The sequence below is a fragment of the Schistocerca piceifrons genome, chromosome 1, assembly GCF_021461385.2.
Source record: "Schistocerca piceifrons isolate TAMUIC-IGC-003096 chromosome 1, iqSchPice1.1, whole genome shotgun sequence".
NCBI classification, from domain to species: Eukaryota; Metazoa; Arthropoda; class Insecta; order Orthoptera; family Acrididae; genus Schistocerca; species Schistocerca piceifrons.
This window is the reverse complement of record NC_060138.1, coordinates 157,272,974-157,289,865: the sequence shown is the minus strand read 5'-3', so window position 1 is coordinate 157,289,865 and position 16,892 is coordinate 157,272,974. Positions and strand designations below refer to the sequence as shown.

Below are 16,892 nucleotides of genomic sequence, written 5' to 3'. Positions count from 1 at the left end.
GTTTATTCGAACTCTGAAAAGGTGGAGATGCTACTCATCTATGGCGAGTGTCGACGAAATGCAGCTGAAGCCTGCCGGATGTATGCAGAACGGTACCCGGACAGAGAGCATCTAACGTGCCGCACATTGCAAAACATCTACCGCCAACTGTATGCAACAGGTATGGTCGTAGCACGCAAACGGGTCCGTAACAGGCCCGTCACAGGAGAAGCGGGTGCAGTTGGTGTGTTAGCTGCTGTTGCCATGAACCCACACATGAGTACACGGGACATTGCGAGAGCCGGTGGACTGAGTCAAACTAGAGTCATGCGCATACTGCATCGTCACCGCTTTCACCTGTTTCATGTGTCGCTACATCAGCAATTACATGGTGATGACTTTAATCATCGAGTGCAATTCTGTCAATGGGCCTTAACAGAGAAAGCGTTGCAGTTCTACCTGTTTACCGATGAAGCGAGTTTCACAACCACGGGGCAGAGAATCTACGGAACCTGCATTACTGGTCCGTGGACAATCCTCGCCGGCTCATACAGGTAGAGCGACAGCGACCGTCGACTTTAAATGTATGGTGCGGAATCATTGGCGACCACCTCATTGGTCCTCACTTATTTGCAGGGGCCCAAACAGCTGCAACATACATCGCGTTTCTACAGAATGATCTGCCAACGTTGCTCGAAAATGTCCCACTGGAAACGCGTCGACGTATGTGGTATCAGCATGATGGTGCACCTGCACATTCCGCAATTAACACTAGGCTGACCCTTGACAGGATGTTCGACGGGCGTTTCATAGGACGTGGAGGACGCATAAATTGGGCAGCCCATTCTCCTGATCTTACACCTCTGGACTTCTTTCTGTGGCGTACGTTAAAGGAGAATGTGTACCGTGATGTGCCTACAACCCCAGAGGATATGAAACAACGTATTGTGGCAGCCTGCGGCGACATTGCACCAGATGTACTGCGGCGTTACGACATTCATTACGCCAGAGACTGCAATTTTGTGCAGCAAATGATGGCCACCACATTGAACATCTATTGGCCTGACATGTCGGGACACACTCCATTCCACTCCGGAATTGAAAACGGAAAACACGTGTATACGTGTACCTCACCCCTCATGGTAATGTACATGTGCGTCAATGAAAAAGACCAATAAAAAGGTGGTAGCATGTGGACGTAATGTGCTGTTCCAGTCTCTTCTGTGCCTAAGGTCCATCACCGTTCCCTTTGGATGCCTACGTAATTCGGTGCTCTCCGATACACACGATCGAACAGCGGAGGAGTGGTACTCAAGCGTCAACTTTAGGTTACAATATCTCCGGATGTAATTAACATTTTACAATGCAACAAACGGCACTGATTACGTATTTGTTTAAATGTTCAGATGTGCTAACAAAACTAACGGGGTTCCATTTAAAAAAACGTAGGTTTGTGTTAAAAAAACATAATTCCGTGGATATTTTTACGGTTTGTATTAACCAATTACACTAGCCTGTCTCCTCACGTTCGGTCTGTGGAATCGATCCGTCAGTATTTGATGTGGTTTACGAAATATATCCAGCGGTAGTGTTAGGTGACTCACCCTGTATAGTTGATGCGGACTGACAATAAATATAAAATAATGCCAAGGACATTTTATTAAATTTAAGGAAGAGATATCTAATTTCATACGTAGTTTAAGTAATGAAAACACGAACGAAATCGAAACCGAAGAAAGGAGAAAAATGAGCCTTTGAAAGCCATTAACATTAAAGTATCAGAACTTACGGGCTTTGATGAGATGGTGTGAAATAAGCAAGCAAAAGCCAGTCTCTTGACAGAAAATAGAGAAGCAGCAAGGCAAGAAGTAATAAGAGCATTTAAGGTTATCCATGCAGAAGAACTACGAAATTAGCAGTACAGAATTAGCTACATATGATCCAAAGGATACCATACACCCTACGGTACTTTTAGAATCGTTTGATGGATTATTACCGCAAGATTGTCATTGCATTAATTTCACTGCAGTTTAAACATCTTATGACTTAGAAATGTCATCTATGATGTTAAACATTGAAGAGCAGACGCGTAGGAATGGGGTACGAGATACAAGAGAGAACAGAAGACATTGTTTCAGCTTAAAGTATCCTTTCAACACAGGATATTCATATCCAGGTGAGCTAACCAGGATCTTTGATGACCGATGCACTAACTTCATAAAGTATTTAAATTATAAAGAATACACTGAGGACGATTTGAGCTTTATAAGTTGTGTATCGAGAGGAAAAGTGATAAGCGGTTGCAGCATTAACGTGTTATAGGGGCTTAATTGTAATGATATTTAAAGTGGTAACTGAAGTGAATACTGGACCACAGTGCTATGGTCTAATTACGTAGTATAAAAACTAGTGTTTGCACTTCTGTCCATCAAAGAAAGAAAGTTTGGTCATAGTGTGTTGTGCAAGGTATTACGGATGCTGTGTGTGGTAGGTGTGTTGTGTTCTGTAACGAGGGGAGCATTGCTTGTCAAAGGAACAGGAGAAAGAGATTCAAAAGGGGCTTATGCTCACGCCCCGTGAGAAGGTTACAGTATTTAGTCTAGGGGAAAATATTGATAATGACGGATGCAATGTCAAACGTGCATACTTCTACTTATTTTAGCAGTGTTATACAAATACTCTTTTTATATTTACACTACTGGCCATTAAAATTGCTACACCAAGAAGAAATGCACATCATAAACGGGTATTCATTGGACAAATATATTACACTACAAGTGACATGTGATTACATTTTCACGCAATTTAGATGCATAGATCCTGAGAAATCGGTACCGAGAACAACCACCTCTGGCCATAATAACGGTCTCGATACGCCTGGGTATTGAGTGAAACAGAGCTTGGCTGGGGTGTACAGGTGCAGCTGCCCATGCAGCTTCAACACGATACCACAGTTCATGAAGAGTAGTGACTGGCGTATTGTGACTAGCGAGTTGCTCGGCCGCCGTTGACCTGACATTTCCAATTGGTGAGAGATCTGGAGAATGTGCTGGCCAGGGCAGCAGTCGAACATTTTCTGCATCCAGAAAGGCCCGTTAGGACCTGCGACATGTGGTCGTGCACTATCCTGCTGAAGTGTAGGGTTTCGCAGGGATTGAATGAAGGGTAGAGCCACGGGTTGTAACACATCTGAAATGTAACGTCCATTGTTCAAAGTGCCGACAATGCAAACAAGAGGTGACCGAGACGTGTAACCAATGGCACCCCATACCATCACGCCGGGTGATACGCCAGTATGGCGATGACGAATACACGCTTCCAATGAGCGTTCACCGCTATGTCGCCAAACACGGATGCGACCATCATGATGCTGTAAACGGGACCTGGATTCATCCGAAAAAATGACCTTTCGCCATTCGTGCACCCAGGTTCGTCGGTGGGTACACCATCGCAGGCTGATAGTCCATGCTGCTGCAAACGTCGTCGAACTGTTCGTGCAGATGGTTGTTGTCTTGCAAACGTCCCTATCTGTTGACTCAGGGATCGAGACGTGGCTGCACGATCCGTTACAGCCATGCGGATAAGATGCCTGTCATCTCGACTGTTAGTGATATGAGGCCGTTGGGATCCAGCGCGGCGTTCAGTAGTACCCTCCTGAACCAACCGATTGCATATTCTGCTAACAGTCATTGGATCTCGAGCAACGTGAGCAGCAATGTTACGATACGATAAACCGCAATCGCGATAGGCTACAATCCAACCTTTATCAAAGTCGGAAACGTGATGGTACGCATTTCTCCTCCTTACACGAGGCATCACAACAACGTTTCACCAGGCAACGCCAGTCAGCTTCTGTTTGTGTATGACAAATCGGCTGGAAACTTTCCTCATGTCAGCACGTTGTAGGTGTCTCCACCGGGGCCAACCTTGTGTGAATGCTCTGAAAAGCTAATCATTTGCATATCACAGCATCTTTTTCCTGTCGGTTAAATTTCACGTCTGTAGCACGTCATCTTCGTGGTGTAGCAATTTTAATGGCCAGTAGTGTATTTAGCTTTATTTACTTACCTGAAGTGACATTGCCGTTTAATTCATTATTTACTAAATGTGAAAAAGAAAGCCGCCTGTTTCATTGGTGGAGAATATTCTCTTACTGATCGATGAACTTACACATTCTATTGTCTAAAATGACCTGATATAATAAGATGAAGGTAAAAAAAATTAGCCTTCTAATAAAAGGCAAGTTAAAAAATATCGGTGGAGAAATGACAGTAGCGTATGAGTGTTACCGAAACTCTGACAGAAAGGAAATAGCAAAGACAGCATGCTTAGAGAGGCTGTGGTCATAGAGTTAACAAAAGAAGGATGATGGCACCATAGACTTTCGGTGTACGTTGTTTTGAAGCTAAAGTGAGCGTGGCCTGCCGCCATCTTAAATAAAACAAAACATTAGCAGGCTACTGTTTACGATTGCGTCTTGTTCATTATTTCTGTCGTGTTCAAGCAACAGTTGTTTTAAATACTAAAATTACGGTGTCTACATGAATAACATAATGTAAGGAAGGCAGTTTCGAATGTTTCTCTGTACTTAAAAGAGTTTGTGCTCTAGTAATACGACTCATTTATCCTCGTAACTTGTTCCTTTTTTTGTTGTTGTTGTTGATATGTTTTGTATAACCAATGATAGCTTAACCTCTGCAACATGTAGGCCTATCTTTCCAACTGTAGCATATTTGCTTCTTTTCCTGGAATATTTCTCACCAGTAAGTCTGTTAGTTTTTGAGGAATGATCAAACATATCGCAGCTCTAATGTACATCTACTTTGATCATCTGATTGGTTTTACATTCGAATTCCATTTTGAGGTTTTCAGTGTATATAATCCTATACCATGCTTTGTGATATAACAATAGTTAGCTACTAGTTAGTTAATTTGATGTTCCATGTACCACTGGCACAATAAATCGTAATGATATAGAATGAGTCACGTTATACTAACACCATTTTTTTTGGATGTGTACCTCAATGCTGCTCATTTATTAGATCTTTGTTTTTTAATTAAAAAGTAATAGGTTTTCGTACTTCATGTCCCTCACCATTTATGCATTACAGTAACAGATAGGCTTCTTCAGAATAGGAGGAGTTATCAGAGAGGAACGTTTTCTGTTTAGTTTCAAATTTAATTTCGCTTTCTGTCGGGCATTTTAAATCAATGAGTAAGTGATCACGGCTTTTCAGGCAGCATTTTGAAACCCTGCTAATGCTACAGACAATGAATGTAGTTTTTTCTTCTGGTGTTGCAAATATGTACATCATTGTTCCTGTTGATGAGAATGGGCTAGTTGTATTAAACTTCATCAGTGATTAACAATATTGTGAAGACTGCTACTGATGCGCCGAGCAGCAGACAGGCACGACGAAAAGAGGTTTAACGTAACTTTTCGGCCAAACCTTTCTTCGGAAGGGAACCAAAGCAAGCGCGCGCCCACACACACACACACACACACACACACACACACACACACACACACACACACACATTCTAATAAACACACACCAAAAAAACACACACATAACCGCTGTCTCCGGCTGTTCCAGCCATAATTTCTTTGCAATAGGAAGGAAAGATGAAGAATAAATAATTATCGACGGGAGTAATTTGGGTCATGACATGCTGCACCAACAACCAGAGCCATTACGTAGCCGTGTGTACAGACAACACCTTTGATACAGCGTGAGTCTTATGTCGGAGCGTTTGCTGTTGGGAAGGCTATGAAAAACACAGGAAAGGAGAGAAAGAACTGACACTAAGTAAAGTCGAGGAAATTTAAAGTCAAATGACAGAAATAAAAACACTACAATAAAAGTAAACAGCACAAACATAATTCATGTCTACAAAAGAAAATGTTCCTTGTATGGCTCAACTTACGAACGAAATGTGGTCCTTTAAACTTTAGATTACGATCGGATCGATTGGCACACCCCTAAACGACGCAAGCTGGTATGTTTAACGAAACAACTACGTCTCCGCACAATCAAAGCACGCAACACGGTCGAAAGTGGACACTGGCACATCAGAATGAGTGCAGCTGGTGTTCCTTCCTGTCCCTCGCTGCTATTTCCCTGAGGGATACCACGTGCCTCTGATATGTAGTGCACACCTTACCAATTTAGGGAGACCCTACAGTTCTCAACACCATCACCCATGTCCATGAAGTCGCAGCGTGCCTTGTCACAGAACATTCCAAGTCTCTGGTTCAATGCATCCACTTGACTGAGCATCAGGGGCCACCATTAGTTCTGGGGACAATGCTGCAAATTGTAAGCTTCAGTGAAACACCATGGGCAAGGCTGGTCTACGCAACCTCCTCTGCAAGTCGCTAGAATGATTCAAGTATGATTTCTGAGCCAAGTCGGCAGGCATCTTTTTTCCAATGCACTTCACGGCGGCCAGGGTGGCCGAGCGGTTCTAGGCGCTACAGTCTGGAACCGCGCGAAAACTAGGTCGCAGGTTCGAATCCTGCCTCGGGTATGGATGTGTGTGATGTCTTTAGGTTAGTTAGGTTTAAGTAGCTCTAAATTCTAGGGGACTGATGACCTTAGAAGTGAAGTCCCGTAGCGCTCAGAGCCATTTGAACCATTTGTTCTGTTTGGGTCAAGCATTCCTTTCTTTTCCTTACTTTAGCACAAGGACGCCTCCTCACGTCACCAGTAACAATACAGGATAGGAATGATCGGTTTTGTTCACAAGGCAACTAACGATGAGAAAGCAGAGATGCGCATCTGGCCACCCTCTGTCTTTTGCGATTCTGGCTTATAGCATGCGGTACCTGTTCATCAGGTTTTGAACCTTTCGCGTTACATACAGATGTTGCACGACGGAGGAGTGACCACTTAACACCGCATTTGCGAGTTCTCGAGTACAGTGATGTGGATCATTGTGGATTAGCGCGTTAAACGATATTCATGAAACCTCCTGAACGAAGAGTGTCACAAATGTGAAGTGATCCTCCTTAAATGAGAAAACCGTTATCTTGCCGTGCTCTGTCCAGTAGTATTTTCCTCATACACAATGCAAATGTTTTTGGCTGCCTCTGCTGCTGTCATCCCTCTATTGAATTCAACACAAGAATATGTCTGAAATGTTGCGATTTCTCTACTTGGCACTCCACTCACACTCACTATCTCCATGTTCGTCAGGATAGAAGTCAGGAGCGGAGGGCGTTGTAAAATGACAATTAATTGAGTGGAATGGACCCAATTTACTCTGGTAATGATGGTACAGTGGTGCCTACGTAGGGCTGAGCAGCCCCAAGAGGGGTTGCCGTCTGTTCATCAGTGAGGCAGAGGCTAGAGGAGCGACTACTTGGGCCGAGGTCAGAAGCTAAGAGAGCGAGGAGCTGTTTCCAAGCCGCCCTCGCCGCTCCCGGCCGCGTCCCCACGTGATCACACGATTAGTCTCTGATTGGAGGGTTGATTCCGCCAACGCGCCTTGCTAGTAGCGTACCCCCATCAGCGCAACCAATCCGTGGGACTTGAGTCTAACCGAGGAGCACGTGGCAGGAATGTGCCGACCATGGTCTTCCGGCCAGCACCTTCCACCACAGTATGCCTAAGCCGGCTACGGCCGAACATTGTGCATTGAAAATTTACTTAATAAAATTTTGTCGGCAATGATCCCTCTTGGGGGGTCTCTTCCCTGCACATCCTTTCCCCTTCCGAAGAAGGCTCCCTGAATGAAAATGAATGAGCCTATTCTAGTTGATTATTCCATTTAAAAAAATATATGATCAATATGTGCAAAAGTACAAAGTGGCCTGAAGGGCCTGAAGGAAGGCTCTTGAATAACAAACTTGTGAAGTTGGTGCTACGGCAGTGGGGCGTCGCCATGATGTGAGTGTGTGCCGGCGGTATCAGTGGTGGTGGGTACCCAGGCGATGATGAGGGGCACCGGAGCACAGCACACTGAAACACTCCACCCTCGTGGGGGTGAGAGAATGCTCCCAGGCCTAACATTCACAAAGGGGTTTTCCCCCGTAATATTACTTTGAGTTCTTAAATCTAGGATTACAATGGTAATTGCCCAAGTGGGTGAATGAGAACTTTACAAAATGACAAAAATTTAAAGGAAAACAAAATGACTTACATGAGGGTTAAGACTCAACAGTTAAATTATGATTCCATAGACTTTACATAGAAATACAAATCCATTACAAAATTAGTTCATTGACCTGACACCTAGACTACAACTTAATTCCAAGGGGGGGGGGGGGCATGCCTGATCGCATGCACCAAGGTTGGCAGGTAGTTTCAGGTGTGATATTCACCTTCAGGTTGTGGGGGTGGTACTACTTCTCGGAAGGAAGTGAAACATTTGCAAAATCCTCTTTTACAGAGTATCCAGGATACTATAATCAGAATCATTACAATGATGATTATCGAACCAGCGCTGGGTAATACAACGGTGGTTAATCGCTTGGTTTGGTGCCAATCAGCAATATGTGAGGCTACTCGGTCAAGAGCAACTTGGTTGTGTTCCTGGGTAAGGGGATGATTGATCGATTGGAGTAGATCTGAATCATTGGTATTCGGTAAATTCTTTAGCTTCTCATGGTGATCGAGTTTAAAAGAGAGTTCAGGAAGGTATAAGGTAAATGTGGGAATGGTGACATGAAAGGTGGAGTGCAATTGAGCTGATATCCTCATAGAAGCAGCATATACGTCACATCTTGAACTATTATACACTAGGCCACTATTATTCAGTGTTACCCGGTACGATTCAGTCTCTGACATTGAACGGTGGCACACCAGGGTGGCGGTGACAGTCTGTGGAACAGCGAACAGAAAACTGTTGCCAACAGGCTGAATTATTGGTTGACGAAGTGAGACTAGAACACGAGGACATGGAGGTGTAGTAGTTTCAGCTAAAAACAGTGACATCTCGCACTCAGTAGTGTTAGTGTGTAAAATTAGCGTGGAGCATAAGTAATGTGTTGTATGGAAGCAACTGGATAGTTCAGCGCGAGTGAGAGTGGCGTGAGTTTGTCGATCCCGACTAACTATTAAAAATTCTTGAGTCTGCCAAACAACATGGTGGTGAAGGGTAGCCCAAGAGACTGGAAAAGTGTATATCTGATAGCACTCGTATTCGCAATTTGCGCACGTGATTGACAAACTCATTCGCATCCGAATACCGTCCGAATTACGGGTAAGTCGGACCTCCAACGCAGCATAGTAAAAGAGGAGGTTGCTTTCAGCTTCCAATGTTGATAACGGTCGACTGCGAGAGAAAGTATTAGTGACCCTAGAAGTAAAAATTTCCTGGCTTACTTGAATAATTCAGAGATGACAGAGGGGGTACAACGCTGTAGCAATAATTACCTGGCAAGTAGCGACGATGGACCCGTTAAGTCACGCTTACTGCTGAAGAAGGCCACGAAGTAGAACCACGGCAGGCAACCAACAGTTTGGCAGCCGTGGGAGTAGCAAGGCGGCAAGAGAATGGTGTAATTCAACACTGAGTATCCGCTGATCAATCACGCGTCAGCAAAAAAGACGCTGAACGCGGTGGCAGTACTACGCAGCGCAGACTAAGCGTAACTCGCTGGAAAAATTTTTCAACCTGCTACGGGACGAAGGCCAAGTGTCGTTAATTAACTTGAGATTTTGTACGAAGAAAGTTTTTATTTTTTTATTAAATGAATAAAATGAGAAGGAATCCTGTGATCGCGGTGTAAACCTGCACAGCCTAGGTACCTCCCATGCATTGGCCACTACGCAGGGGCACCCACCCCGCTAAGGCTCGACACGGCGAGACAGGTGAAGTACTTCATAAATTTCAGAAATAATATTGAGTGGTTTTTCAGCTGTGGAAAACCCGAATGAGGGTAGGACAACTCAAGTTAACTCAATAATCATAGGATCTTTACTTACAGAAGTGGTCAATAGAGAGATTAACTGTACTGAAGTCGGAAATGAATGCTAGCGAGAGCGAGTCTGTTGCTCGTGAATACAGAGGCTGGGCGTGAATCAGTGGAGGCGGCGCAGCGCAGCTTTATCAGCGCTGAGCCGGCAGAGTGCTGAGCTCAGATAACAGCGTCGGAGAGCGCTAGTGGCTCTGCGTCCGAGACTAAGACATTGTAAGTGCAACTTAAAAGTAACAGTCTATTGCAAAGCAATAATAAAAGAATAGCTGATGTCACAAAGACGTTTGATTCCATTTTAACAGAACAACTTAAGTGTTCAACAGGTAAATTGATTACGTCGTTGAGTAAAAGAAACTGCTACTGAACATAATGTACATACGTATGTACTTTCCTTTCCCCTTCCGAAGAGCGGAGGGCATAAACGATAAAAGCCTTGTTTATGTACTTAGTATATGACAATAGAGGTCTGGTAACATCAACAAGTTACACCAAGGTAGTGTGGATATGAACAGTGTGAGTGTGTTGTAAGTTGTTATTGGGCGTATGAAGTGTTGTGTAAATGTGTGACTAATGGTAGCTGATGGCGGATACGAATTGAAGGCCAATAGGTGCTATCAGAGATACTTCCAGTCGAGAAACAATGGAAGTTAAAATGGAATACCGAATATGACACAAAAATAAAGTATAACCATAAAGTGTAGTAACATTAATAATAACTATAAATTGATAACAATAAAACATGACATTGAAGTAGTAATAATTGACAAGAAATAAAATAAAGGGAATATTCCCCGAACATAACTTCCGAATCGGATACGAAATCCGTCAGGGGATGTTTTTTTTTTTTTAGTCGGTTGACGAAGTGCATAAGGTACTAGGGTCAGTAGAATCCGACAGTGTGTGTATATAACAACATTGTTCTTGAAAGTGCAGTTTGCACTGTCAGTTGGTGAAAAGCAACTAATCCGTTCAGCAACGGAAAAGGCTGCCATCTGGGAAACGGTATCTGAATCTTTGGCAGAATCCGATGATTTTGCAATGGAATTGCCATCTAGAAGCAAGTGGCGTTGTATAAAATGTAATAAAAGAGCGTCTGGGGCTCAGTTCATTTGTGGTTGAGTGCCAAAGGCGTAGTGTGAGTGCAGATTATCTCACGGTAATTAATGTATAAATTGTTTTGTGGTCAACCGAGGAGCCTAGGATTCGGTGACGTGTAAGTACAAGTTCGAGGTGCGTATGAGCTACCTGCGAGTGACTCGACTATTAAGTTCAGCAGTGCATTAGTGCAATCTGCAGACTTGGATTGATGATTATATAATTTGCAGGGCAATGGAGCAACCTGCGGACAGTGCTAAGGCAACCTGTCTAATAATTGAGGGGTAGGCAGTGCATTGGAGCTATCTGCGATACCGTGGTTCAGCGGGCCTAAGGGCGTCCGTCTGACTTAATAAGAATTAGTGTAGGCACATGGGTTTCCTGCGATACATGTAATAAAAGTATCAGCGGCGTTATTAGCGACCTGCTGTACTAGGAAAATGTCGACTGTTCAAGCAATAAAAATAGCTCTGAAGCTAGAATAGCATACATGCATAAATAGCGTCACTTTTAGTGCGCGCAGTATATAACACTACATAAAATGAAAATCATGAACTATAAATCACTAGCGCTAGCATAATGACGTAATTAAACACAATGACATACACTCCTGGAAATGGAAAAAAGAACACATTGACACCGGTGTGTCAGACCCACCATACTTGCTCCGGACACTGCGAGAGGGCTGTACAAGCAATGATCACACGCACGGCACAGCGGACACACCAGGAACCGCGGTGTTGGCCGTCGAATGGCGCTAGCTGCGCAGCATTTGTGCACCGCCGCCGTCAGTGTCAGCCAGTTTGCCGTGCCATACGGAGCTCCATCGCAGTCTTTAACACTGGTAGCATGCCGCGACAGCGTGGACGTGAACCGTATGTGCAGTTGACGGACTTTGAGCGAGGGCGTATAGTGGGCATGCGGGAGGCCGGGTGGACGTACCGCCGAATTGCTCAACACGTGGGGCGTGAGGTCTCCACAGTACATCGATGTTGTCGCCAGTGGTCGGCGGAAGGTGCACGTGCCCGTCGACCTGGGACCGGACCGCAGCGACGCACGGATGCACGCCAAGACCGTAGGATCCTACGCAGTGCCGTAGGGGACCGCACCGCCACTTCCCAGCAAATTAGGGACACTGTTGCTCCTGGGGTGTCGGCGAGGACCATTCGCAACCGTCTCCATGAAGCTGGGCTACGGTCCAGCACACCGTTAGGCCGTCTTCCGCTCACGCCCCAACATCGTGCAGCCCGCCTCCAGTGGTGTCGCGACAGGCGTGAATGGAGGGACGAATGGAGACGTGTCGTCTTCAGCGATGAGAGTCGCTTCTGCCTTGGTGCCAATGATGGTCGTATGCGTGTTTGGCGCCGTGCAGGTGAGCGCCACAATCAGGACTGCATACGACCGAGGCACACAGGGCCAACACCCGGCATCATGGTGTGGGGAGCGATCTCCTACACTGGCCGTACACCACTGGTGATCGTCGAGGGGACACTGAATAGTGCACGGTACATCCAAACCGTCATCGAACCCATCGTTCTACCATTCCTAGACCGGCAAGGGAACTTGCAGTTCCAACAGGACAACGCACGTCCGCATGTATCCCGTGCCACCCAACGTTCTCTAGAAGGTGTAAGTCAACTACCCTGGCCAGCAAGATCTCCGGATCTGTCCCCCATTGAGCATGTTTGGGACTGGATGAAGCGTCGTCTCACGCGGTCTGCACGTCCAGCACGAACGCTGGTCCAACTGAGGCGCCAGGTGGAAATGGGATGGCAAGCCGTTCCACAGGACTACATCCAGCATCTCTACGATCGTCTCCATGGGAGAATAGCAGCCTGCATTGCTGCGAAAGGTGGATATACACTGTACTAGTGCCGACATTGTGCATGCTCTGTTGCCTGTGTCTATGTGCCTGTGGGTCTGTCAGTGTGATCATGTGATGTATCTGACCCCAGGAATGTGTCAATAAAGTTTCCCCTTCCTGGGACAATGAATTCACGGTGTTCTTATTTCAATTTCCAGGAGTGTATATTGACAGGAAAATAAAAACACAATGATGTATAATAATAACGCTGTAAGTAGTCGGAACGCTCAACGTTAACATGTAACACTGACCATATGGGGCTGGCTGCTAGGCTTCGTGTGCGTTAGTTTTAAAACTGACGACAACAAATTGAACTGGAAGGACAACTAGGCACAGTTAGGCTTACATCACCGGCTAATTAAAGGCCAAGTACGTATCTCACAATGGATCATCGGCCGTAATTTTGGGGCAAGACTGCAACAAGGGAGAGCAATATCTCGGTGTAAATAGGTGGTAAGATTAAAAGACCGGTACTGTCGGAAGAGGGTACCTAACATGTTGTAGGGGCCTCCTCATCGACAGAAGATGGAAAACAGGATAGAACAATGACCACGGCGATAGAGTAAAATAAATGGGGAGGGCAAAATAACTGCGTAGCAACCAAGGAACAATCGCCCACCGATATACGGCAGCCCGGACGATTGGTCGTTTGTGCCTCGTCAGTAGCGTGAAAAACTCGTGGCATTGCATTGGTTTGCCCATATCTGGCCTTGTCCAGGGCAGATAACGTTAAATGTCCTCATAGTTCGTTGTGTAAGAGGATTAGGGCTGTAGTTTGTACCTTATACAATGAACCAAAGCAGTAGTGAAACTTCACTTATAGGATTGGCAGACTAAGGTATGCAGAATAATGTAAATCGTTAAGAACTTCGTGTGATTTATCCAGCTAATGTGAAACAAAACGAGGAAAAGAATTTAAACAATGAATCACATCTACTTAATATTTATGTTAAGATTTATTGGGATGTTTGAATGAATTTTGTTTGCCGTGTCTTCCGGCTGCATGAAAGAAACCAGCTTGGAGCTGTTAGCGAGCGCGCAGCGCACGCGTAGGTGCGGAGTAGGCACCGGCACGTCAGCGGTCACGTGAGACGGCGTGTAGCCGCGAGACACCGGCCGCTACTGCAGCCACAAATATCACGCGCTTAGCGTGTACCAGAAATAACGATGAATTATAAATTGCTAATTATCTAGAATAAGAGTTTTTTAAAAAGGCTGTTAGTTATATAAAATGATGGTAAATGCATTGTAGTCTGTCATACACGGAAGATAGGGCAGTAATTTGTGGCTTGTTTTTACAGCTACGGACAGCGGCGGCGGCGGCGGCGAGCGTGACTGCATCGCGGACCCTCCTCGGCTCGCGTCCGGCGGCGAACTGCGTCACGCTTGTGGCGCGCTAGTGCGCGGCCACGCACATTCTGCAACGCAGGCGACCGGCTGGCACGCGCATGGCGCGCTGCAGCCTCGCCACGTTCGGTCTAGTTTCCTTTACTTGCTCAGACTCGGCCCCTTTGTAGCACTCATAACTGATGAGTTAATTTTACAACCGTAAGGTGGGTCGCATCCCACTTCTGACACCAATTGTTCGTCAGGATAGAAGTCAGGAGCGGAGGGCGTTGTAAAATGACAATTAATTGAGTGGAATGGACCCAATTTATTCTGGTAATGATGGTACAGGGGTGCCTACGTAGGGCTGAGCAGCCCCAAGAGGGGTTGCCGTCTGCTCATCAGTGAGGCAGAGGCTAGAAGAGCGACTACTCGGGGCCGAGGTCAGAAGCTAAGAGAGCGCGGAGCTGTTTCCAAGCCGCCCTCGCCGCTCCCGGCCGCGTCCCCACGTGATCACACGATTAGTCTCTGATTGGAGGATTGATTCCGCCAACGCGCCTTGCTAGTAGCGAACCCCCGTCAGCGCAACCAACCCGTGGGACTTGAGTCTAACCGAGGAGCACGTGGCAGGAATGTGCTGACCATGGTCTTCCGGCCAGCACCTTCCACCACAGTATGCCTAAGCCGGCTACGGCCGAACATTGTGCATTGAAAATTTACTTAATAAAATTTTGTCGGCAATGATCCCTCTTGGGGGGTCTCTTCCCTGCACATCCAAACGACAAAATGACAATTGTAAACTCAAACAGCAACAGTGAATTTAAATTTAAAAAATGGCAGACGATAAATCAACCCGAAGTAACCGGAACACCGGCATGCAAAATAAAAAGCCACAAACCATAAAATTACAGATTTATTACTAAATTACAGGTTTAGTTATTTTATAACAAACCAAATAGTAACTCAGTACCCACGAACTTCCCCCGTAAAAAGTGACTCTCTCTCTCTCTCTCTCTCTCTCTCTCTCTTTCACTCTCACACACACATACGCACATACACGCAAAAGAATATTAAACTACAAACAGACACCACAACACAAAGAAGAGGCAAACGAGAAACATAGAGCGACAATTGTCAGCATGGCGTAATGTGTTCATAAATACTAAAAATCAGCAAATCTTCCTTACATAGATGGTCCACCCTACTAACATGCAATGACCTAAAATCATAGTATTTGATTTAATTGTTGACGTAGCAAAACGTGCAACTAATATTTCATGTTGCGTTACAAATAATCTGGACGAGACATTGATGTGTGTAAACTATAACAGTAACGTTTTCAGTTGATCTGAAATTTGATCTGAAGATAGCTTATTTTCTCTGCCTCGTGATGACTGGGTGTTGTGTGATGTCCTTAGGTTAGTTAGGTTTAAGTAGTTCTAAGTTCTAGGGGACTGATGACCAGAGATGTTAAGTCCCATAGTGCTCAGAGCCATTTGAACCATTTTTTTGAAGATAGCGTTAGCCGCTGTAAGCCGCTGTAAGTGGTTTGAAAAAGTGTCCAAGCGTATCTTCACACGTGGAAAAGATGTTGTGGCGTTGCAAGACAGCCACGCCACTCGGAAGTAGCCGAAATGCACGCGTTACACACGCCGGCTGGCGTGAGGTCTGAAACAGGATACGTATTGAATGCTATAAAGAAAAATACGTAGCTTCTATCATACTTAATTTTAATCCATCATTGTGGTACATCGCTCTTGACGATACAAATGAGACTCTTTAAATACAAGCACTGTAAGGCTAATGGCGCCTTGCTAGGTCGTAGCCATGGACTTAGCTGAAGGCTATTCTAACTGTCTCTCGGCAAATGAGAGAAAGGCTTCGTCAGTGTAGTCGCTAGCAAAGTCGTCGTACAACGGGGGCGAGTGCTAGTCCGTCTCTCTAGACCTGCCGTGTGGTGGCGCTCGGTCTGCGATCACTGACAGTGGCGACACGCGGGTCCGACATGTACTAATGGTCCGCGGCCGATTTAAAGCTACCACCTAGCAAGTGTGGTGTCTGGCGGTGACACCACAAAAGAAATGCATCAGCTGAACATGCTTGCACACTGACCGACCAGCACGTGTGGGTCAGTAGCCCGGCCACGTGTGTCGCTTAAGTGAGCACCTTTTGGTGTGGTAGCTCTCCTCATTTTCCAAGCTTGCTCGGAAATATTGCAGGATAGCTCCGCCTTATGCGAGACACCGGTGTCGTACATTTGGCGAAATTTCTCTCCAACCAACTATGGCCTCTTAGTTGGCTACTTGGCTGGGTTTTTTGTGGCAATTATCATACGTCAGATTAGATTAGCACTGGAAGGATAGCTTTCCAAGTTCAATCTGAATGGTCTACCTCCTGGGCGTGACCTTGGCGATATGGTGTGGTTTTCTGCTGCCAGTTTTCAAATCAAATATTTTCTTCGTTGACGCGGATCAATGTACTGCGATAGCAGTGTCATTAGAGACAAAGCTTCCATTTCATACACTGTCAAAATATCTTTCTTTTCGAAGAATTTGGATGATATAAAAGTTAAAAAGAAGCCTATATGCGAAACTGTTTGTTACCGACGAGTGAAACGTATTTCGTCTTTTGAAACCCATCGGCGTCATTCACTGAAGTACCTAAAACCACAGAATTTATGTTCTTGTGTTTTCTGAAGTACTT

At 45.3% G+C, this 16,892-nt stretch overlaps 1 protein-coding gene across 1 annotated transcript in view; it reads left to right on the top strand.

Moving 5' to 3' along the window:
- The first annotated feature begins 7,918 nt into the window (after positions 1-7,918).
- The window catches only part of LOC124793141 (trypsin-1-like), a 40,978-nt gene continuing 32,004 nt past the window's right edge, over positions 7,919-16,892 (top strand). Inside the window, exons 1-2 of the mRNA XM_047258000.1 lie at positions 7,919-7,967; positions 14,165-14,334. Coding sequence (XP_047113956.1) covers positions 7,919-7,967; positions 14,165-14,334 — 219 coding nt within the window. The remainder of the gene's footprint in view (positions 7,968-14,164; positions 14,335-16,892) is intronic.